Source organism: Amborella trichopoda, chromosome 6 (assembly GCF_054954075.1).
Source record: "Amborella trichopoda isolate Santa Cruz 75 chromosome 6, AtrichopodaSantaCruz75HAP2 v2.0, whole genome shotgun sequence".
Classification (NCBI taxonomy): domain Eukaryota; kingdom Viridiplantae; phylum Streptophyta; class Magnoliopsida; order Amborellales; family Amborellaceae; genus Amborella; species Amborella trichopoda.
The window spans coordinates 14,478,318-14,502,242 of record NC_142341.1 but is presented as its reverse complement, the minus strand read 5'-3'; the positions used below and the strand labels follow the sequence as shown (position 1 = coordinate 14,502,242).

General features: G+C 36.2%; 1 protein-coding gene across 1 annotated transcript; it reads left to right on the top strand.

The window, feature by feature from the left end:
* The first annotated feature begins 9,080 nt into the window (after positions 1 to 9,080).
* Z-ISO (15-cis-zeta-carotene isomerase) lies at positions 9,081 to 12,266 on the top strand. Its single transcript, XM_006848403.4, has 4 exons — positions 9,081 to 9,542; positions 11,146 to 11,292; positions 11,436 to 11,645; positions 11,763 to 12,266. The coding sequence occupies exons 1-4, from the start codon at positions 9,114 to 9,116 to the stop codon at positions 12,096 to 12,098; spliced, it is 1,122 nt and encodes a 373-aa protein (XP_006848466.1). The 5' UTR covers positions 9,081 to 9,113; the 3' UTR covers positions 12,099 to 12,266.
* Positions 12,267 to 23,925: the final 11,659 nt, after the last annotated feature.

Genomic DNA, 23,925 nt, shown 5'->3' with positions numbered 1-23,925 from the left:
TCTCTCTAAAACTTAAAATTTGATATAGTTTCTTATCTAAAATTTTTTGAGATAGTTTATATTTCTAAAACTTTTTAGGTACTCTCTAAAATTTGATATAATTTCTTTATCTAAAAATTAAAATATGAGATTGTTTCTCTTTCTAAAAGTTTGAAATAGTTTCTCACTCCAAAAAATTGAGGTAGTTTCTCTCTTTAAAAATTTGCATGTACTTTCTCTCTCTAAAATATGATAGTTTCTCTCTAAAACTTAAAATTTGAGATAGTTTCTCTCTCTAAAATTTTGAGATAGTTTATCTCTCTAAAACGTTTTGGTACTTTCTCTTTCTAAAATGCTAACATATTTTCTCTTTCTAAAAGTTAAAATTTGAGATAGTTTCTCTCTCTAAAATTTTGAAATAGTTCATCTCTCTTAAAAAAATTGTACTTTCTCTCTCTAAAATTTTAACATACTTTCTCTGTAAAATTTTAACATATTTTCTCTCCTTAAAAGTTAAAATTTGATATAGTTTTTCTCTCTAAAAATTTTGAGATGGTTTCTCTCTTTAAAATATTTAGGTACTTTCTCCCTCTAAAATTTTCATACCTACCAAATGCTCCCCATGTTTCGGGTTGAGGGAGTCAATGAGTGAAATCCATGGGCCTTAAAAATGCAAAAAAAATAGGTTTTGATGTGAAAACGAAATCATGGAAAAGTAGTTCTTATTTCCATGATTTTGATTTTCCTGACTTTAAGTATCCTAGTCACTAAACAATCCAAACGGTGAACTTTGACAGTATCCAAGATATTAGGAATCCACATCTTAAAATCCATGTATCCAAATAGATCCTAAATGCCTCTGCAAATCCAAACATTCTTACGTATAGCTTAAACAATAAACTTCTCTCCAACAGTCTCTTCCTTAAAACCTATTTCGAAACCAAAGATGCCTTCAAGTTTCTCAAATGTTGTCGTTCGATGTCGGTGTCCAAGAGAATGCTGCCCAATATATGGTTCTTGGAGAGCCAGGGAGTTGGGAGCTCAAAATTCGCTTCTAAGTTGAAAGCACTACCATTGCAAAAACCACACTAATATGATCCGAAGACGGATAAGCCTCACATAGAAAGATAAGGAAATGGGTTGGGGCGGGGTGGTAGTACCCTTACATCCTAGTCATCATATTGTGGTTTCTGTTCGTGACATCACTATTTGAATACATTTTCAGCACCTTGGGTCCCTGATGTGGAATAAAGAAGAAGTCGTCGGTCAATAAAGCCCTGACTTACAGTGGAATTTTCGGCAGTCTCATAATTGCCCCAGAACTGGTGAGACTGTTCCTAAGCATTTCAAAAGGCCACTTTTCGAGAGTTTCATAATTGCCCCAAAATGGGTGAGACCGTTCCTAAGAATTTCAAAAGGCCACCTGTCAAGTTTCATCGCAATCCGACATGCCTAAGGCAATACAGACAAAAAAGCAGTTTCAAAAAATTTGGCCTCTAACACCCTGAAACGAACCATATAACTGGAACCCTATTTTCAGATGGTCAAATGGTTGTGGGACCACCGTCATTGGATCCGGCATGGTAAAAAACCCCTAGGGGATAAATTTTGACTTAAACAAATGTTCCAGGCTAAAGTTATGGACAAAAGATTGAAAAAAGAGAGGTCGCACACTATTCCTGTGCACCCTCCTTGCACTAATCTCCATTAAAAGAGATTGGTTTTTACAGTCACGAACATCAATTTTGAAGACCCATGACTCCTTCGTTACAAGTCAGATTATGCTCTACTTTTATGAGCATGTTTGTCTCGTTAAGACGAGCGTTTTGATATATGGCACATCCTATGATGATGTATGTGCAAGGAGAAAATCTAGAGAGAAGATGACAATTCGTGATCAAGGTTGCAGGAAAATCAGCAGTAGCACGACCCACTCGAGTGGCCATATCACGGCGCTCGCGTACCCGAGCGACACGAAACCAGTTGCATTTGCATGCATAAGGTCCATGGCTATGTCTGGTCCGAACCCCACAGATGATGAACGATTAGATTTATCATACGAAGGTGTTAAAGTTACTGCAAAATTTCGGCTGCCGAAATTCAAGTTCCGGAGAAAAATCCAAGATGGTAAAATCTTCGTTCGAGTACGAAATTGAGCTGCATTTATTGCAATACGATCGTGACGGCATGCTCAGTACAATTCAGTGAAGAAATCAAAAAAATACATTAACAAATGAGCGAACTATCGATCAGAAGTTTTCAAGATTCGTACAAAAGTCAAGTCGCGACTATTCGTGACTCAAAGTGTGTATCAAATTCATCGTCATACCGAGCCCAATGAGAAAGCGATCATCTTTTGGTTAAACGAGTGCCGGAGCAACTTCGAATCGGCCTATAACACCGCATACATTCCATGAGTGCAAGAGGGACTGTTTTGGAATTTTGTATATTGTTGGGCAAAGGCAAAATCGTAATTTTGCACTAATTTTTAGATTTTATTTTAATTCAAATAAATTGTAATTATCATCAATTATATCATATTTTGGGCATCCACCCATGTTTTAGGCCCAAGTTTATAAATACCATGTTATACCCCATTGTAAAGGACCGTGAATTCGATTAATAAAATTAAGAGTTAACTTTTGAGATTGAGGGCTACATCTAGGAGAGAGAGAGAGAGAGATGAGAGAGATAAAAAGTCTGATAGTAATTCTCTCTCTCCTCCTCTCTTCTCTCTCATCTTCTTTATTTCTTTCTTCTTCTTCTTCTTTTTCTCTCCTCTTCTCTCTATTTCTCTCTCTCTCCTCTCCCTCCTCTCTCTATAAGCAGTGTCGTGCATGTCTCTCTCTCCCTTTTTCTCTCTTCTTCTCTCTGTCTTTCTCTTCTCTACCTTAAACATGCGCGACAGTAAGCAGCGTCGTGCATCTCTCCTTCCCTCTTTCTCTCTCTTCTTCTGTCTTTCTCTCTGTCTCCTTTTGCCCCTCTTCTCTCTCAACATGCACGGTGCTAGGTATCACCGTGCATGTCCCTCCTTCCCTTCTTTCATCTTTTCTCTCTGCTACTTTCCTCTCTCATCCCCTTTCTTTCCTTATCCTTTCTCTCTCTTTCCTAATTTTCTCTTTCTTTCTCACTTTACTTTCCCTTTTTCTTTCTCATCTCTCTTTCCTAATCTCTCTTTGTACTTTCCTCGCTTCCTCTCTTTCTCTCTCTTCTCTGTCTCTCTTTCTCTCTGTTCTATGTCTTTTTTTTCTCTCTTTCTCTCTCTGTTCTTTCCTTTCTCTCTCCTCCTCAGTCATGCACGACGATGCTTATCGTTGAGCATGACATCCTCCTTCTCCTGGAATATGTACAGTGAGTCAGGCCTTAACCTGAGTGGCGGGCCGAGCCTCTGTCCAAGTTCCTCTTTCCCCATGTTGTGCACGACGGTGCTCATCGTCGCGCATGACATTTCTTCCCCTATTCTCTGATAAAGACATTGAACCGACCCCTTTCCCAAGTGGCGGGCCAGGTCGTGTCTGAGTCCCTTCTAACACGCACGGCGATGCCTATTGTCGTGTGTGTCTTTTCTTTTCTCTCTCCTGTCATGGACGGTAGAACCCATCGCCGTCCATGTTTTCTCTTACTCTCTCTCTTTCTTGTCATCGACGGCGGAACCATCACTGTCCATGTTCTCTCTTACCTTCTGTCCTATTATGGATGGCAAAACCCCCATCGACGCTCATGTTTTCTCTTTTACCCTCTCTCTCCTATTATGGATGGCAAAACCCATCGTCGTCCATGTTCTCTTTTACCCTCTCTCTCCTGTTATGGACGGCGGAACTGATCACCGTCCATATTCTCTCTTACTCTCTATTTCCTGTCATAGACGGCGGATCCTATCATTATCCATATTTCTTCTTCTCTTCTCTCTTACTCTTTCTCTTCTGTCATAGATGGCGGAGCCTATCGCCGTCCATGTTCCTTCTCCCTGTCCCCCTTTCTCTTTTCTCTATTATGGATAGTGGAACCTCATCATCGTCTATGCTTCTTTTTCCCTTCTCTTTCCTATATCATGGATGGTGGAACCCCATCGCTGTCCATGTTTCTCTTCTTTCTCCTCTTTTCTCTCTTCTCTTCTCTCTTCTCTCTCTCTTCTTTTATCTCTATATTCTCGCTTCCTTCTCTCTCTTCTTTCTTCTCTCTCTTCTTTTTTTTTCCTTTCTTTCTCCATTCTTCATCTCTCTTTCTTTTTTTTCTCTCTCTTCTTTCTTCTCTCTCTCTCTTCTCTCTTCTCTCTCTTCTCTCTTCTTTCTCTTTTCTTCTCTCTTGTATCTTCTCTCTTCTCTCTCTCCTCTTTTCTCTTTCTTCTCTTTTCTCTTATCTTTACTTCTCCTCTTCTTCTTTTCTCTTCTCTTCTGCTCTTCTTCTATCTCTCTCTTCTCTTCTTCTCTTCTGCTTCTCTCTTCTCTTTTCTTCTCTTTCTCTCTTCTTTTATCTCTCTTCTTTTTTCTCTCTTTCTCTCGCTGTTTTTTTTCTTTCTTCTCTCTCACTATTCTTCTCTTACTCCTTCCTCTCTTCTCTTTTCTCCCTCTTTTTTCTCTCTCTCTTCTTTCCTCTTTCTCTCTCGTTTGGCCAAGGGATAGGTTAAGTCTAGCACTATCATGATAGTCTTGTTGTCGAGCAGTTTTGCCATCGTGCTGGTCTAAGTTACTGTGCTCGTGTTTTTGCCACGTCAAACTCACCATCGTGTCAGGCTGGTTGTTGTTGGTTCTACCATCGAGTAGTATTGTCGACGTGCCGGTTTGAGTTACCGTGTCCATCTTGCTACTAAGCCAGGTCAATCATCATACCGGTCTAGCCACTACGTCAAATATCTCTTTCTTCTCCTCTCTTTTCTCTATTCTATTTCTTTCTTCTCCTTTCATCATCCCAATCTTCATCTCATCATTTCTGCCCTTTCTTCTTTGAATGTGCACACATGTGTGCATTCACCCAAAGGTGGGTAAATTAACCGTGTGTGTGTGATTGCAGAAACATGAGAGTACAAGTCAAGGGAGGCGATTTCGAACCAGTTGTACGACGGGGGGGCTTCCGTCGTGATCTAAGAGGGCGTTCACGCGAGTCAACCCGAGTGAGTCACGGACTCAAGTAATGTGTGTCTCGCCTCACATTAAATTCCTCTCTCACCGGTTGATGTACCTACCCTTGTTTTTTATCAAAGTTCTTGAAAGAACGGTCTCAAGTCCCGGATTCTCCTTGAAACCCGCGAGATGTGCCACCAGGTCATCCCGATCCGGGGGTGAGATCGAGACATCTAACTAATCACCTTACTAACACTTTCAAAATACTAACTATTCAACTATTTGAAAAAATAAGTAGGGGTTATCATCCCCACTAAATTACTCAAACCAAATAAAAAGTTGAAAGAACTAGGTACCTCACTATTCATGTGTAAAAAAGAACCTTCAAAATACTAACTCCTAAACTAATTGAGAAAAATAAGTAGGGCCTATTATCCCCCCTTAATTACCCAAACCAAAAATAAAATGTTACAAAGAACTGGCCATTGAAGCTCACTATTCATGTGTGAAAAAGAGAGAGGTGGGGGGTTTGGGGGGATTGAGGGCATGAGAGAGATAGAGAGGCTTAGGGCATGGAAAAATTGAGTGCACCGGATATATTGTGTCCGTTGATGGATGTGAAACGGCAACAGCTCTACAAAAACCATTGCGTAACTTTTCGGGCTAAACCCCAACAGCTCTAGAAGAGCTGGGGCAAAAACACACTACACTTTCGCCCTATAGAGGTTTTAAGAGTTTTTCCTTAATTATACAATGTGCTTCCACAGGTACCCACCAAATTGATATTCTTTTTCCTTTTGAAAACATATATCCGTACACCCAGTACATTTTTCCAATAGACCCTGATATGTATCTTGCAGTAACAAATTTTCTAAAAACCTTTCTACTAACCATTTGAGCTTTTTTAACCCTTGTTGATCCACTTTCTCCCTCTCATAGTACCATCGATTCGTCCATTATTTCCCTCTCTATTTCTTTCATAGGTGCGCCCCATTGTAAAGATGGCGCGTACCAAATTTCATATTCATACAATTTGTAAAAAAAAAATAATAATAATAATAATAATAATAATACTTTGAAGCGTCGGATCTTAGATTGAACAATGAGTGGCTCATTTTGATTTAAATTGGATGGTTCGATGGGAGGGCAACCATATATCTTTCATGCTGTAGGGGAAGTATAGAAACCTTTCCACCATTATGTAGGAGAGAGTAAAAGGGTTAAACAAAGCTACTGGTCCTCCCATTAGAACAAGCCATTGGCTATGGTCCATATTCTTTCTTTCTTTCTTGGGTGTTCTTCATTCACCAGGACATAAATGATCTTCTCCTCTCTTTTTTAGTGCAAAAATGGTGCTCCATTTAACTAATAGTCTCCTTCTAATCCTTTAAAATCATGGCTTTGATAAAAGCTCAATCTTTCTTTAAACCCCAATATCTCATTTTGTTTTGGTTCCTCTCTCTCAACATTCTTATATTCAATGTTTCTCCACAAAACCCTCTTTTCTCTCTTCTTCTCCTTCTTCTCTTATTAAAGATGGCATGGCCTTGTCTTCTTCCTCTCTCTTTTTTCGTGATTAATATGCTTATGGACTTTTTTGGGCTCTCAAAGCATGGAGCCAGCTGCAACTTCCCAGCGTTTCCACCTCAAAACCCCTAAAATATCCATCGTTGTACTAATCTTCTTCAAAACCAATGATTTTGAAGCAATCCATGTTTATACACTCATCCGTAAGCACCCCCATCTTCCTGCAGCCATGTCCCTAAAAGAGAGAGAGGTGGGGGTTTAGGGGGATAGAGGGCATGAGAGGGGGATAGAGAAAAAACCTTCAAAATAATAACTCCTAAACTATTTGAAAAAAATAAATAGGGGTCTATCATACCCCACTAAATTACTTCTAAACTATTTGAAAAAAATAAGTAGGCGCCTATCACCAAAAAAAAAAAGTTACAAGAACTTGGGTATTGAACCTCATCTCTGAAAAAGAGAGAGAGGTGGGGGTTTTGGGGGATAGAGGGCATGAGAGGGGGATAGAGAAAAAACCTTCAAAATAATAACTCCTAAACTATTTGAAAAAAATAAATAGGGGTCTATCATACCCCACTAAATTACTTCTAAACTATTTGAAAAAAATAAGTAGGGGCCTATCACCAAAAAAAAAAAAGTTACAAGAACTTGGGTATTGAACCTCATCTCTGAAAAAGAGAGAAGGTGGGGGTTTTGGGGGATAGACGGCATGAGAGGGGGATAGAGAAAAAACCTTCAAAATAATAACTCCTAAACTATTTGAAAAAAATAAATAGGGGTCTGTCATACCCCACTAAATTACTTCTAAACTATTTGAAAAAAATAAGTAGGGGCCTATCACCAAAAAAAAAAAAAGTTACAAGAACTTGGGTATTGAACCTCATCTCTGAAAAAGAGAGAGAGGTGGGGGTTTTGGGGGATAGAGGGCATGAGAGGGGGATAGAGAAAAAACCTTCAAAATAATAACTCCTAAACTATTTGAAAAAAATAAATAGGGGTCCATCATACCCCACTAAATTACTTCTAAACTATTTGAAAAAAATAAGTAGGGGCCTATCACCAAAAAAAAAAAAAGTTACAAGAACTTGGATATTGAACCTCATCTCTGAAAAAGAGAGGGAGGTGGGGGTTTTGGAGGATAGAGGGCATGAGAGGGGGCATAGAGAAAAAAATATAAATTACCCAAACCAAAAAAGAAAAAATTAAAAGAATTGGGTATTGAACCTCACCATATTCATGTCTGAAAAAGAGAGAGGTGGGGGTTTTGGGGGATAGAGGGCATGAGAGGGGGATAGAGAAAAAAATATAAATTACCCAAACCAAAAAAGAAAAAATTAAAAGAATTGGGTATTGAACCTCACCGTATTCATGTCCGAAAAAGAGAGAGAGGTGGGAGTTTTGGAGGATAGAGGGCAGAGAGATAGAGGAAAAAAAATTAAGTAGGGGGGATAGAGGGCAAAAAGATGGAGGAAAAAAATTAAGTAGGGCCTATCAACCCCACTAACTTACCCAAACCAAAAGAGAGAGAGGTGGGGATTTTGGGGTATAGTAGAGGGCAGAAGATAGAGTGAAAAAAATAATTAAGTAGGGCCTATCTTCCCCACTCACTTACCCAAACCAAAAAAAGAATTAACAGAAGTGTCTATTGACCCAAAAAAAAGAGTTAAAAGAAGTGTCTATTGAACCTCACTAGTCATGTATGAAAAAGAGAGATAGAGGGCATGAGAGAGATGGGAAGGTTTACGGGCTCCAGAGGCGTGAGGTGGCGGTTTGTACCTATGGGTCCGCTGCCATCCGAGTTTTTTAGATGGCGTTGAAAAATCGACTGCATCGGACATATTATGTCCACTAAAACGAAACCACAACAGCTCTACAAATATCATTACAACTTTCAGGCTAAACCGCTGACGGTGTGGGGGCAAAAACACAATGCACTTTCTCCCTATGGAGTTTTTAAGAGTTTTTTCTTAATTATTCAGCGTCCTTCCACGACTACCCGCCAAACTAATTAAAGGTGCAGTTTGTCTAGAGTTTGATTAGAGCCTATTTTCAAATAATATCAAGAAATGTAGTTTTAATACTGAAAATCATTATAATTGTCTTAAAATATATTTTTATTTTTATTTATAAAGTTTAAAGTTTAAAAAATAGTCCCGATAGATCTATGAAAACTTGAAAATCATGAAAATTAATTGTTTAAAAATATATTATAAAATACATTATTTTTAAAACTTGAAATCTATTTTTTTTTTTCTCTTGTCCATACATCTTGATATCGAGATGATCAATTTGAGGATATTTGAACATCAAAGAAATTTTTAAAGTAGGCTCTAATTTGATGGTTTTGAGCCTCGGTTCTATATAAACTTTTCCTAATTAAATAATCACAAATCACAACCGACCAAAACTCCCTTCTCAGTATCCCATCACTGCAATGATCCCCTCTGTCTCGAAGTGGTACTCCAATAATTCACCATTAAAAATAAGCTACTACGTGTAACTTCATCTTCCCCTACAATGGAGACAAACGCCTGATTCCTTCTTCCAATGGCGACTTCCCTCATCTTATGTCGCCCTAAACCCACTCTTCCTCCTCAATTCTACCGCCATGCCTTAATCCCTGCAAAACCCTCTCTGAATTTGAGAACCAGTGCCCTGAATTTGAAGCATTTGAGGTTTCCCGAGGGAAAAGCAAGTTTTTTTGGCCGGATTTCTGCTGGTTCTTCGGTTCAAGAGACTGAAGATGACCAGAGACTGGAGGAAGAATTGGGTGGAGACGAGAGACAGGAGGAAGAATTGGGTGGAGAGGATGCTGCTGCCTTTGATTTGAGGGAACAGAGAGTGGATTCTTGGGTTTATTTCTTTGTGATTTTAGGGGTTGTTCTAACAGTTTTGCAGGTGGTCTGGATTGACAATTCGACTGGTTTTGGAAAGGCATTTGTTGATGGAGTTGCAGGGTTGTCAGATAGTCATGAGGTGAGCTTCTTGATGGAGTTTTGGGATTTGGGTTTTGATGGTTGCCTCCTGTTTCCATTTTATACTCTTTCTCAGTTATGGCTTTGATGTTGTCTTAATCTTTGGGTTGTGGTTTCTTAGTTCTTTCCTGAATTGTGGGTTGAATTTTTTTTGTTTAGACAATCAAAAAGATATTTTCTTTGTATTGTGAATTATGGCCTTAATATCTCATCTTTATTAATGATATTTGGCAGTGGTAAGTGTTTGATGATGGAGGACTCACCGTTTTATGATAGGGCACAAAGATATAATTTGGTCCCATGTTCTGTAAAAATATAGGGCCATGTGGATATCTAGTGCTTTGTTTGCTTTCTTTAATTTATTTGTTTGTGGTTTTGTGCAGCGATTCAGTGTAATTTATCATTAAAACCTTAAATTAGTTTTGAAAAACGATTGTCAAATCTGTATGCCTTAGTTCCAATTGTCTCTAGCAAGAATTGCAGTGTGAGTGTCTCAAGTGATCAATATGGTAGTAGTTTCCGTTTTCGTTTTTATAAAGTTTTTAAAAGGATTTGTCCTAAATTTTCGAGCTTCTTATATCTTTGTTCGTTTTCTTTGGTATTATAGAATTTACCTTGGACTTATTACCCTGTTCTTTAATGTATTTGGCCTTGATTTAGTGTTTTAACAATAAAGGATTAACTTGAAAGCAGTGTTCGCAAGATCGAACCAGAACGGTTAATCAGACATGTGCTCAGAAGCGGTTTAACCAGCATAATTGGTGGCCGATTCAACCTTTCTAACCGGGCAAGTCCCTAGCGGTCAAAAAAGTGTTGAAAAAATAAAAAAGATACAAAAAAATATACTAAAATATGAAAAGCATATAAAGAATGAATAAAACAAAACACATTCAAATGAAGTTGAAAATTAATGAAGAAAATGCAATTTAACGAATCGATTTTTGAATTAAAGTGTGTATTAATGACCAAAACAATTTTTAATCTTTACTATAATGTAAAGAATATTAAAAAATGCATTACAAACCAAATTCTGTATTTTTGGGAATTTATATACAGTTTAAAAAAAAAAAAATTTAAATACCGGTCGATCCCCAAAACCGGAATCGGCCACTACTAGACGGTTAGCGTTTAGGTCGCCCAGTTTTTCCATCAATGCCTGAAAGTATATTATGTGATTTTCTATTATCTATAAAGTGTTTTGAATGACACATTCACACAATTTAAACATTGAGTTGGGAGTAGATGGAGACCTCTAATTACTCTATCCTATTGACTAAGAAGAGACCATCCTGATCAATTATCAAATTCAAATGGTTCATCTTGCCCTTCTATTTTCTTTATGGAGGGAAGTATTGCTTATTAGTCCATGCCACTCCAGTTGCATTTTGAAATTTTGGTTAACACTTTCCAGTCAAGCGACTAAGAGTTTGATTGGATTGGTCTAGATCCCAAGCGGCGACCATAATAATCTTCTTCTTCTTTTTTTCTGTTTTTTAATGTCTTTGTATACAACCAAATAAACAATTAAGTGCTTACTGATGAACTTGTCCACAGCCTGGGATGGTAAATTCCTCAAAGTGTCTGAATCATGTGTCTTTTTGCAGGTTGTGTTGCTGATTCTAGTTTTCATTTTCGCTGCTGCTCATAGTGGATTGGCCAGCCTCAGAGACCCTGGCGAGAAACTGATAGGAGAACGTGCATACCGTGTTCTATTTGCTGGGATTTCTCTTCCTTTGGCACTCAGTACAATGGTGAGTTTCTCTCTCTCTTTTTTCTGTGCTTATATAACATTACTAAGTGTTTTTGTATAGCATCTCAAGTGGTTTTGTTCCATTATAATTGAACTTTGACCAATGCGATCTTTGCTTTCAAATGTTCCATGTGTGCAATGTAGGTGTATTTTATCAATCACAGATATGATGGGGTGCAATTGTGGAATATTCAGAGTGTTCCTGGAATCCATCAAGTTGTTGGGCTGTCATCCGTTATATCCTTCTTTTTCCTCTACCCATCAACCTTTAACTTGTTAGAGGTTGCAGCTGTTGACAAACCCAAGATGCACCTATGGGAAACTGGGATAATGCGAATTACCAGGCACCCGCAGGTACTGATCGCCTTTTTTTTTTTTTTTTTTTTTTTTGCGAACGGTTGAGAGAGAGAGAGCTTTTTCTGATTTCTTTCTCCAGTAAGCTGATTATGGCTCCCCCTTTTTCGTTATCAGATGGTAGGGCAGGTGATCTGGTGCTTGGCACACACACTATGGATAGGAAACTCGATGGCCGTAGCGGCTTCTGCAGGACTAATTTCTCATCATTTATTTGGGGTCTGGAATGGTGATAGAAGACTGGCATTGCGGCATGGTGAAGCTTTCGAAGCTGTGAAAAAGAGAACAAGCATAATCCCCTTTGCTGCAATTCTTGATGGGCGCCAAAAGTTGCCCAAAGATTACTTCAAGGAATTCATTCGCCTTCCTTATCTCACTATTTGTGCACTGACAATTGGGATATATCTTGCTCATCCATTAATGCGAGAAGCTAGTTTTCAGCTACATTGGTAACTTCTTGAAGTGACCACTCACTGTTCCTTCCATATCCTCTCCATTCCTACCGTGGAAATTTCTCATTCCCTATCATTTTCAAGTAATTAGTTTGTTTTGTATATTTTTTGTGGAACCATGACAAAAATGTAGGTAATGTCCTTATCGATGAGATTTTGCCATGGCCCATGTCCTCTGTTTATTTTCTTTTGGGCTCTCTCCTCTTCTATCTCAATGTATGGTCATCCCCTGTGGCATTTTTCCTATGTTTGCCAGACCATTAGACAATTGCTGTGCGAAAGAGCAGGTAATCATGATTCAAAAACTTGGATCTCAGGCAAGCTCAGCTTACTCATTGGACTTAACCCATGTTCTAAGTGGATCTTGGTTTGAACAACTCTGAACACATAATTTATATATGTTGGTGCACGTTTGAGAGAGAGAGAGAGAGATTTGCTAAACACAGTAAAAAAGGCATGTGTTTTATATATTGAGAAATGATGATCTTTTTTGGATTTGTCTAAAAAAATAACTTATAATTGAAAAATATAATAAAAAGGCTATGTTTCTTGATATTCAATAACAAAATATAACAGGATAGCATTTCATTTTTTTTTCTACAAAAATCTGAATTTTATTTCTAGTTACTGCTTTCATAATGTTTTCTAAAAGGGTGCAGATAGCAGACGGATGCATATGTAGCTGTAGAGGTCGGTGCACCTTCAAATTTTGTCATGGTATATAATTTTGATGGGAAATGTTCTTAGGATTATTTCAAAATTTATTTTTATATCTAACTATAAAATTTTAAATTTTAAAAATGGTTAAAATCAAGTAGATCTATATACATATGAAAATCTTGAAAATGGACGGGGTAGATAATATGTTGTAAAATGCATTATTTTTGAGACTTAGAATTTTTTTATTTTTCATGGTCATACATCATGTCGATGTCAAGATGATCAATCTATGCGTTTTTCAACATTAAAACTACTTTTTCTGATAGAATTTTGAGGTGCATATGTAGTTCTACATATAAGGTTGCAACCTTATAGAAACTTTTTCCGTTCTAAAAACTTGGAATATAAAAGAACTTTTTTCAAGTGAGTCCATTCAATGCATCCTTGAGAGAGATAAAGGATGAGTGAAAGGGTTTGGTATCACCCTAGTGTTCTTTTGATTTGAATGAAGTTTCAGGGTTAAAGTTCAAAAAAAACAAACAAACTGAGGGTTTTTTTTTTTGTTTTTTTTGTGAAATAATATGTTCACAAGAAAACACTCAGACATCCATCTTGATAACATATTGCGATCGCCATGTTACATTGATATTTTTTGTGCAGTTTTGATATTTTAGCAATTAAGACGGTGAAGAGGATGTTCATGTTAGTATTTTTGGAGTATTAAGGTTAGTAATATTATAAGTTTAAGGAGTCTGTCAACATTCTACTATTGAAATACACCGACTGTAGTAGGTAGTTATACAAAGGGTAGTTGGGGCACAAAGAAGGAGATTTGTGATTTTAATTACAAAAATACCTTTTCTTAGGGCCTATATTCGTGTCGAAGCTCACTTATTAGGGTTAAGGGAATCCCACATTATCCCTATATGTCTATGGATGAGCAAGAGGCCTTAAAGCTAGAGGTAGTTGACCCACAAGGATTTCATGGGAGTAAGATACCATGGATGAGCAGGAGGCCTTAAAGCTACAGGTAGTTAACCCACAAAGATTGCAAGGGAGTAAGATACAAACTAAAAGAGGCAATGTATTCAATTGATGCATTGTTTTTCCCTTCTCTATTGCAATCAATCTAAAGAACACAAAGTGGTACTAAAAGGAAAAAGAAGGGCACAGTCCATTCCAAAATTCCACAATTGATGAAGCACAAGCAAGAGATAATTTAAATGCTACAGCTGCACAAATCTTTTATGCTCATGACATCTCGTTTAGTGTTGGGAAGGATGTAGCATTGCAAATTCTCGAGCACCAAACAATTAAGCCCGGGTTCTTTTCTTATGATGCTAACTTTGCTTGTTAAAGAGAGAGAAAAGTAGAATTGATCACGGATTGGACGCAATAAGAAATTAGTGGGCAACTTATAAAGATTCAATTGTTTTGAAAAGTTTGAACAATATTAAGAATGAATTTCTAACTAATATCATAGCTGGGTCGAGGGAAAATGGCTATATGTGTGAATGGTAGTAATTGCTCTTCAATTGAAAAAACAAGCCAATATATTGTAAAGATCCCTTTGAAAGCCAGGACTACACAATGAGGCCTATGTTGTAACTGACAACACTGTGAATTGCAAAGGTGCTAGGGCCATAATTCAATGCCAACATCCTCATATCTTTTAATAAGTTTGTTTAATTCATACATTGAACCTTCTCATAAGTTATTGCATAAAAAAAAAAAAAATCTATTTTTCACTTTTAAATTGCAGCATGAAAAGTAGGTGAAAAGTGCAGTAAAATACATTTGAAACTGCACTAAGGGTGTCTCCATTTTCAGGACTTATTCGAACATCAAACTTCTTAAAGCCAAAAAGACTATATGTTTGGTACCACTACATCATGTTGAGGTGGTTGGTCAAAGTGAAGGTCGTCTTGCATCCCCCATGTTGAACAATGATTGGAAGGGTCTTGAAAGAGGTGCATCAGACACAGAGCACTGTGAGGTCTGTGATGTAATTATGGACAACGAATTCTGGAAATGAATAAATGATATTGCAGTTTATGCGAACAATATGGAAGATGGTAAACTTCGTAGAATGCAAAGCTAACATAGGAGATTCATAGGAGTGCATGTATACAATGTTAGGTAAAATTATGATTTATAGTGACCGTGTTGTTACAAGGAACGACGATATGTAAATAATAAGACCCATTGTTCGCTCCAAAAATGTGCCGCCGTTAATTTAAATATTTAAATAAACATCATGACTCCAAATGAACAACCAGAAAGCAAACACATCTGGAGCCAAATTTGCCCATGTATTTCATATTGTAAAAACACTGGGTTTTAACATATATTACTGGGAATGAACGAATTCCAAATAAACCTCTATTACAATTTACATTAGCATAAGACTAGGCCGAATACCCTTGATTAGGGCCTTGAAACCTATACATACGATTCTAAAAAAAGAAAAATATATAGACACACAGAAAATAAACCAATACCAAGGCCATCATGAGCCCATATGCATGAACTCAGGGGTAGTGTATGTACGATCTGCTCCTTTTGATATCGGGCTTCAAGTGAGTCCAAGTTTAATAGCTTCTCTCTCTATCGGATTCTTGCGTTGTAGATCAGAAAACAGCAGTACCAATTGGTTGTTTCTTTACTAATAGTGGATAGATAGAGTCATTCAATTCTCTCTATCATGCAAATATCATGCAGAATAGCGTGTATGTCTCAGTCTCTTCTCACTGGAAACTACTGATTGAACCGAACCCTTCCTCTTTACATAATTATCCATGAGTTGATAACTACAAAACCTCATGATCTTTACCCATTTGTTGACCACACGTTGCTATCTTCAACCATCTAACCTCGAGATGATAACCATATAGCTTTGTTTGAATTTGAATGCCTCCACAAGTGATCATGATGATAACTATATATCTGGTCAACATCTATATATCATCAGATGTTTGAATTTAAACTCGCAGCTCCAAATTCAGCAAGAACTTCGAGTGAGAAAAATAAGGGTATCTGTTACTTTTAATCCATCATCGGTCAAGCTGTTGCAGCACTTTTATGCCATATCTTTGTATTTCTTCTACTGCTCCCTGAAGACGAATGCTTTGATCATGAAATTTAGAAAGATGATAGAGGACTCAGAAATGAACACAATGGTCCAAGTCTCGCTTCAAATGGATTACATATGAGAGATATGATTCACCAAAGTCAACCCTTCTCTACTGGAAATTACATCAATTAGATTAGGGGACTTGTGGATACAATTGTTGCTTCCACAAGGATCAATATAATGTCACGTCTTTTAAAGGTGTTAGAGCATGAAGTCGAGAATGCAATGGTCCTGGTCCCATGAGAAAATTCCTCTCGAATAAAGAGAAATCTAATTTTGGTGACCGGGAGTCATCCTGGCTTTTAACAAACAGTGCATAAAGCTTTTGACTGTTGATGGATAGGCATATCTTAACCACCAATGTATATGGATGTTGGGATTAAGCTAACTCCAAATGATATCCAATTTCTATAATTCTTAGACTTAGAAGCATATAAGGCCTCATGAATCATATTTGCATGGATGCACCTCATCGTAATATCATATGATGAGATTTTTCTTATGCTCTGTCCGTCAAACACTTTATCCTTGGCTGACAACAGATTCAAAGAGATATAATGCATCTCATCAAACTCCTCTAGTATCATTTGGAGAGGTGTATATGGGCCATGGGAGTATATGTATCCCAGAATTTGTATCAAATTGAGATGGCTTGATGGTCTCTTATAATCGATTGTTAGTCACGATGCACATATGTGGTTGACGATGGATTAGGAAGTGTAACATCCCATATCAAATTCCTCTAATATCATGTGGAGAGGCGTATATGACCTTTAAGAGTATATATATCCTAGAGTCTGCATCGAATTGAAAAGGTTTGATAGCTTCTATCATCGATTGTTAGTCAAGATGACCATACTTGACTAATGTCAAATTTGGAAAGCATCGCACCGTATCAAATTCCTCCAATATCATGTAGAGAGGCATATATGAGCCTTAGGAGTACGTGCCCTAGAATTTGTCTCCAACTAAGACGGTTTGACTCCTCTTGTTATCATTTGTCGTAAGTCAGGATATGTACGAGTTGACTTGACAAACAGGATTCTAAAGGCATATTGGGGCCTTCATATGTTGAGTCTTGGGCATATCATATCTTCATATCCTCATATCATATCAGAAGTGTATATTTGCAAATATCTACAAGGATCACGCTCCTTGAGATTGCATATCTTATCATCTATCTGGTGCAAGTTAAGCACTTCGCTTCATAGTTATGTTTTTTTTTAATTCATGGTGCATCTCTCAAAATATACTTAATTTGTATGGTGACTAAAAAGCACACCCAATACCCATATAGTCTTCCTTTATATTGTTTGGCATTCCTTCTCAATCCCAAGTACTACTCTCGCGAGTAATTATTTACACGTACCTGTAGAGGAGAGAAGATGATAAAGATTTATGAAGATCCATAAATGTCTGCTTGTTACCATGCTTCTCTTGATGTGTTGATTCTGGATGAGGCTGAGCAAGGTGGAATGAGGTAACAAATGAGTAATTTTGTTGGCAATAGAGGGGTTTCATTCCATCCAACATCCATAGTTGATCGGGCCACTATGCTTGCTACCATAGATACTATTGATCATGGCCAAAAGACAACAAAAATAACTTGAAAACATCGTTTTGTTTTTGTCCATTTCTCCTAGTTTCTATGGTGAAATTAGCTGAATTTTTTATATGTTATTTCTTGTTGAGTTTTCTTTCCATAAAATTTCATACCATGGGATTTCTCAACCCAGATCATGGATAGATCAAAGAGAGAGATGGAGGGGTTGAGAAAATTTCATATGTTGTAACTTAGGTGACCTCTGACCACTCCACGAATGATTTCTCCTAATTCAAGAGCAATCTTGAGCGGAAACTCTGGAAGCAAGCTCTTAACTCGTAAAGCAAAATTGCTCTTTTGAATAATTATAGGATAAAAAGTTAATAAACTGTTCAAGTCCATGGATTATCTAGCTTTTTAATTAGAGAAATTTATCAGATGACCCATAAAGGAATAGCAATTTAAACCTAAAAAATGACATATGGTCTTGAGTTGGTAGTTCTAAAAGGCCATGTTGTCAAATGATACATCTCTTGTGAGTTTTTCGATAAGTTTTCCTTTTAAATTATCCACCTAGATTTTATTTTATCTTTATATAAACCTTCCCTTTCAATTGTCCGCCTAGATTTCATTTTACCTCTATATAAACCTTCGCTTTTAATTATCCGCCTAGATATCACTTTACCTCTATATAAACCCCAATCCTAGGTCATTTGAAAGGTTGGATATTGGAGAGTGAAACTTGACGAGAGCGCAAAACTTTCCCTTAAAAAGACAAACCTTAATTTTTAGCCCTACGCTTCTTTTATTTTAGAGAGAGAAAGCCCAAACCCAACCAAACTAGACCCTAAACTTAGAAAGCTAAACCCTAAACTTAGAAAGCTAAACCTCACATTCAGCCGAACCTTAACAAAGAGATCGAATAGAAGGTATTTGCCTGAAGCAAAAAGTAAAGCCTCACCTAAAAATCTCATCTGCAAACCAATTTGGGTATGGAAACCCTATTATGGCTTTGAAATTTCTTTCACTGCCAAACATGAATTTGTAGCTCCAAAAAATGGCGATCTCATGAATTTTTGAACACTTAAAAACAGACTGTCTAGATAATGTGTTGCAATATTCACTACTTTAGGGTTTGAAAACCTTATTTTTTCCATATCCGTAATGGTCAAGGTCGAGATGATCGATTTGAAGGTTTTCTAATACTAAACTGCAAATTTTGGTGAAATTTAAGACGCAGTTGTACTCTTCTTTTTTTTCATAAAGTCTAAGCCTTATTTTAACAATTTCCTATTATTAATTAATATATAAATTATACTTTGTTATCCAATGAGGACGGGTATCTAAAAGCTCTATGGATATCTAGAAACAACTAAAATAAATTTGAAAAACCAAAGTGAATGCCTTTTTAAAAAAAATTCATCGCTAAACAAATCAAATAATTTTAACAACTATAGTACTTAGAGAATTCTAGTCAAGGGCACTCAACATTGATTCTAATACTTGTGGAAACCGTGATTAAGGGCACCTAATTTTTTATTCCAATATCAGATGAACACTCGTTTAGGGTCGTTGAGGACATCAATTCCAATATTAAGGGAAACTTATCATATATTCCAATACTATACTTGGTTAAGGACAAGCTAGAATCTTGAATTTTTGCCATATGAAACTCTATATTTTTGGTGCAGTTCCTAGTGGTCAGGACCATTATTGCCCAAAAGGTAGTAATCTTGATTAAGTGGGTAGGAGCATGATTCCCTCCCAAAAGATACGAATCACAATTCCTAAGATACACATTATTATTCATTTCTGATTCTTAAGTGTTCCAAAAATGCTCTTGCTTTTAATAATTGTAGTATTATTAATATGCAGGTTTAGGTGATTTTAGCCCTCCACCGTTAGATCTAGCTCCAATCACGATATCAAAACTCTCTCTCACTGCTAACCCATCGCGATATCAAAACTCTCTTTCACTGCTAACCCATTCAAAAGTGACTTTGCTAATTTTAAATTTTACCCATGTAGCCCTTTTAATAATAATAACAATTAAAAATAAAAAAAATAAAAAAATAAAATAAAATATGCACCTTACTTTTGATTTTTCCCTCTCTCCCTTCCTTCTCTCTATTTGCCTTCCCCTCTTATCTCTTCTTTCTCTCCTAAATCAAAACGGAATTTTGTTAATGGAGGAGAGGGATCATTTGCTTTGACATTTGCAACTGGATGAGTTTGTTAATGGTGGAGAGAAATCATTTGGCTTGACAGTTGCAACTGGATGGGTCCTGCTCATAAGCCAAATAATAGAGCTTTATGTCGTTCCTTATGAAGCAGATATTGAAACCATATCTAATTTTTAGATGTTGACACAAAGTAAATTAAGAGCAAATTTACTTTTAAATTGTAAAAAATGTTAAATTTCAAATTATCAAACTAAAATTTACACAATTTTTTTTTTTTAGATTTTCAGTATTTTAAAATAAGAAAAATAAAGTTTTTTCAATTTCTAAAAATTTGAAAATGCATTTGATTATCAAAAAAATATTGGAACTAAGCTTTCCTATCTAAAAAACTAGATATACTAAATCCTCAAACCAAAATTAGGTTTCACGTAATTTCAAGATATTGAAGATTTGAAATTAAGAATTTTCATATTAATCTTAAAATACCAAATTATACTTTATCAATCAATTTCATCACTGCTCTTATCTATTTTCTTTTTTGTTTTTTTATGATTATTATATTTAGGATAACTTTCAATTTAATCCATGGTAGCCAAAATTTCATGTTTATAGAAGAACGTAGTGATGACCCATTCTTTTCTCAAAATTATCTTTGTGTAAGATTATTATAAATTAAATAAGTGTGTTTTTATCTTTTTTTCTCACTATGTTATTTGATTTGAAATTTATAGAGAAAGGAAAAATAAAATAAAATAAGCTCGAAAGACAACAAAGTTTGGTTAAAAACTATTGAGGTAAGACATTTATTTTCAATTGCAATCAGATGCTTGAATAAATAATCTAACAAGTGAGTTACCAAACTTATTAGATTCACTATTTATTTTCAAATTATTTATAATTAGCATTTTATTTTCATAATACATTTAATAAGCAATAGTTTACTATATCAATCTATCATAGGCCTTCATATTTTTTTCCTATGCTTATAGTTTCTTCGGAAATGTGGATAGGAATGTTGCGATGGCGACGATTGAACTGGGCGATGTCCAAGAATTACAAGAAGTGGTTGGGACCAATTCTATGATTGATGAGGACGAACTTATGGCGAAAACAAAGGTTCACAATGCTCTTGCAATTCGGGAAAAATTCTGGGCTACCAAGTCTAGAGTTAGATGGTTACAATTGGGTGATAAAAATACAAAATATTTCCACTCAATGGCAAAAATTCAGAAATCAAGAAATTTTATTCGTTTTCTGAAGGCTAAATCAAACCAAGAATTGGGAGATCTTAACTCAATTGGATCTTATTGTACGGAATTCTATAAAAAAAAATTTAAAACAAAAGGTTGCTCCATGAACAATGATCTCTTCAACCTTATACCAAATATGGAAGACCTGGCGGATAATAATTTCCTCGAAGCAGTTCCTTCGCCCTCAGAAATAAAAGATATTGTTTTTCGAATGGATACCTTTAGTTCACCTGGTATTTTCTACAGAAGTAAGATGTTTGTCGGGCTATACGAAGCGTTAGCATAAGAGGTTTTAAATAGAGGAATTGTTAATATGGTTCAAAAGAAAATGATATGCACCTTGAAGGGACCTAGGGGTGTGGTTGTACCCTCGCACCTTATGTTTGCAAATGATGTATTTATTTTTGTGAAAGCAGATTATCATCAGTTGAAAAGATTGAAGGATTTTCTTTTAAATTTCCAAGAGGCTTCGGGTCTAAAAATAAATTTTTCAAATCAGAGTTATTTCGTGGATCATTTCCTCAATCCAGACAATATGGCATCAAAAGATTGTTGGGAGTTTCTATTGGATGCTTACCTTTCAAATATTTAGGTGTGCCCAGTTTTTTAGAAGCCCTAAATGAAATATTATTGTGACCTCTATTAGAAATGATTCGTAATAAATTATCGGGTTGGAAAGGCAAGATTTTAAGTTTTGTAGGAAGTATTCAACTGAAGTGTTTTGTTATTGCAAGTATGCATATTCATTCCTTTGCAATCTATCAATGGCCAGCAAATCTGATAAAAGCGATGGAAACACTGATGATGAACTTTATTTGGACTAGGAATCACAAATTATCAAAAAGAATAACAGTCGTTTGGGACAAAGTCTGTAAACCTATCAATGAAGGTGGGTTGGGATTAAGAAGGCTAAGAGATGTGAAGTTGGCTTGGAATGTTTTAAACAAGAAGGCAACTTGGTCAAAGTTCCTTTTTGCCAAATATTTCAAGGATGATGCTTCTGTGAGATCGACGCCGCAGGTTTCTTCTGTGAGGCTAGGTTTATTAAAAGTATGGCTGAAATTACTTTCAGAGTTTGGATGGATGATTGGAAATGGCTCATCTATTGATTTTTGAAAGGATGTATGTAGGAAATACATCACTGGCCTCTCAATCAGATCTTCCATTGTCGGCATTCAAAAACTCAAAAGCAATGGTTTCACACTTCATCTCAGGTAACCCTCAAACATGATGTTTTCCTATGGTTAATTCTGTACTTTTAAATGAATTCTTAAGAGCTGCATCGATAATTGATTTACCCCATGACCCTATACCGGATCAAAGAATTTGAAAACATATTACTTCTGGTGAATTCTCAACTATTTCTGCTTTGGAGTTCATCAGGGAAACATATTGGAACCCTTTGATATGGTATAAGGGCATCCACCCCAGAGTTTCCTTGATGAGTTGGAAAGTTGCAAACAATGCTATTGTTATTGATGAAAAAATCAGGTCTATTGGCATCCCTTTAGTTTCATGTTGCTCACTATGTGGAAATAGCATGGAAACTAGGGACCATTTATTTGTTACCCGCACTTTTGCTAATAGCATGTGGAGCTGGTTTTCCAATTTGTTTGGACTACCTTTTCCTTGTGACGTCTTTTGAAGCTTTTAGCAAGAAATGGAAAAGAACAGGATGTCATGGCAGAACAAAGGATCTATGGATTATTGGATGGTCCCATATCACGGCATTATGGATGTCTAGAAACAAATATCGATTTGATGACGGCCGGCCAATGTTTCAAATTCAATGGTCAAAGAAATGGATTATGGAACACCTCTCTTCAATAACTTCTAATTGGAGAGATTTCAAAGCAAAGTCAGTGAGTGATTTATTACTCATAAGACAGCTTCGTGTAACCCAAAATCTAGGGAATGATCAGCTCATCTTAGAGGTGGTATGGCTTCCACTTGTGTCTGAATGCGTCAAACTCAACATAGATGGATGTTCTAAGAGGGATCCAGGAAGGTCGGGCTTTGGAGGTATATTAAGAGATTCTTCAGGAGTCGTACTTGGTTCTTTTTCAAGATCTATTCCTATGGGAACAAATTATCTCGCAGAGCGTCTTGCATTTATTTATGGTGCTAAATATGTCATTAGAAAAGGTTTCACTAATGTCTGGATTGAATGTGATTCTTTTGGAATTATTTGGCCATAAGATCCAGCTTGGTACCTTGGTGTATTCAAACCAAATGGAAAAATGTAATTGCTTCCTTAAACAAAATCACATGGAAAATCTCACATGTGTATAGGGAAGCAACTACTGCAGCATACAAAATGGCGAACATTGGTTGCCATATGACTTCATATCAAGAGCAGGATACATACCCAAATTCTGTTGGATATCATATCCCATGGGATGCAGCTGGAAAACCGAGATACAGATTTAAGTAACGGAGTATGTGATGAAGAATCAGGGTAATAAAATTGTCTTGTAGATTGATCATGGGAGTGAGTTGGTCATGACTTTATTCCTCATTACTAATGGCCATGCCGTAGGCGATAATATCTAGGATTTTGTTTTCTACTACTCAATTGCAATGTGAACCACCCTTGGTATCTTTTAATATATTTTTTTAATGAACATTGCTTACTTCTAGGCAAAAAAAAAAAAAAAGTTATACTTTTTTATTTTGCTATATTGTTGACAAATAAATGCTCATATAGATTCATTGCTCTGATGTTGATTTTGATTGAATAACAATTCACTTTCTTATTATATTTTCAATTAAATATGTCTTTATTGTGTTTAGATAAATTATGTCGTACAGAAAGAATATCGTATTCATAATACATGTATGATCCGAACGAGATCATGATCAAGCATAATTGAAGGCGAAATTAGAACTTTCAATAAACGAAGTAACTTTTCGAAAGTGTCCCATGTTTAATGATCCCATTAGACTTAATAGAAAAATATTTACAAATAATACAAAATTATCATCATTGCCATGCTAGGATAGTATAATATGAACCATCTAGCATATGTTGCTCAAATGGACAATTTACTCTCATAAGA

Excerpts from the sequence above, each read along its gene's own strand:
- Z-ISO (XM_006848403.4), top strand. The coding sequence starts at position 9,114 with ATGGCGACTTCCCTCATCTTATGTCGCCCTAAACCCACTCTTCCTCCT. Across the intron at positions 9,543-11,145 it reads GGTTGTCAGATAGTCATGAG|GTTGTGTTGCTGATTCTAGT; the intron begins GTGAGCTTCTTG and ends GTCTTTTTGCAG. Across the intron at positions 11,646-11,762 it reads GAATTACCAGGCACCCGCAG|ATGGTAGGGCAGGTGATCTG; the intron begins GTACTGATCGCC and ends TTTCGTTATCAG.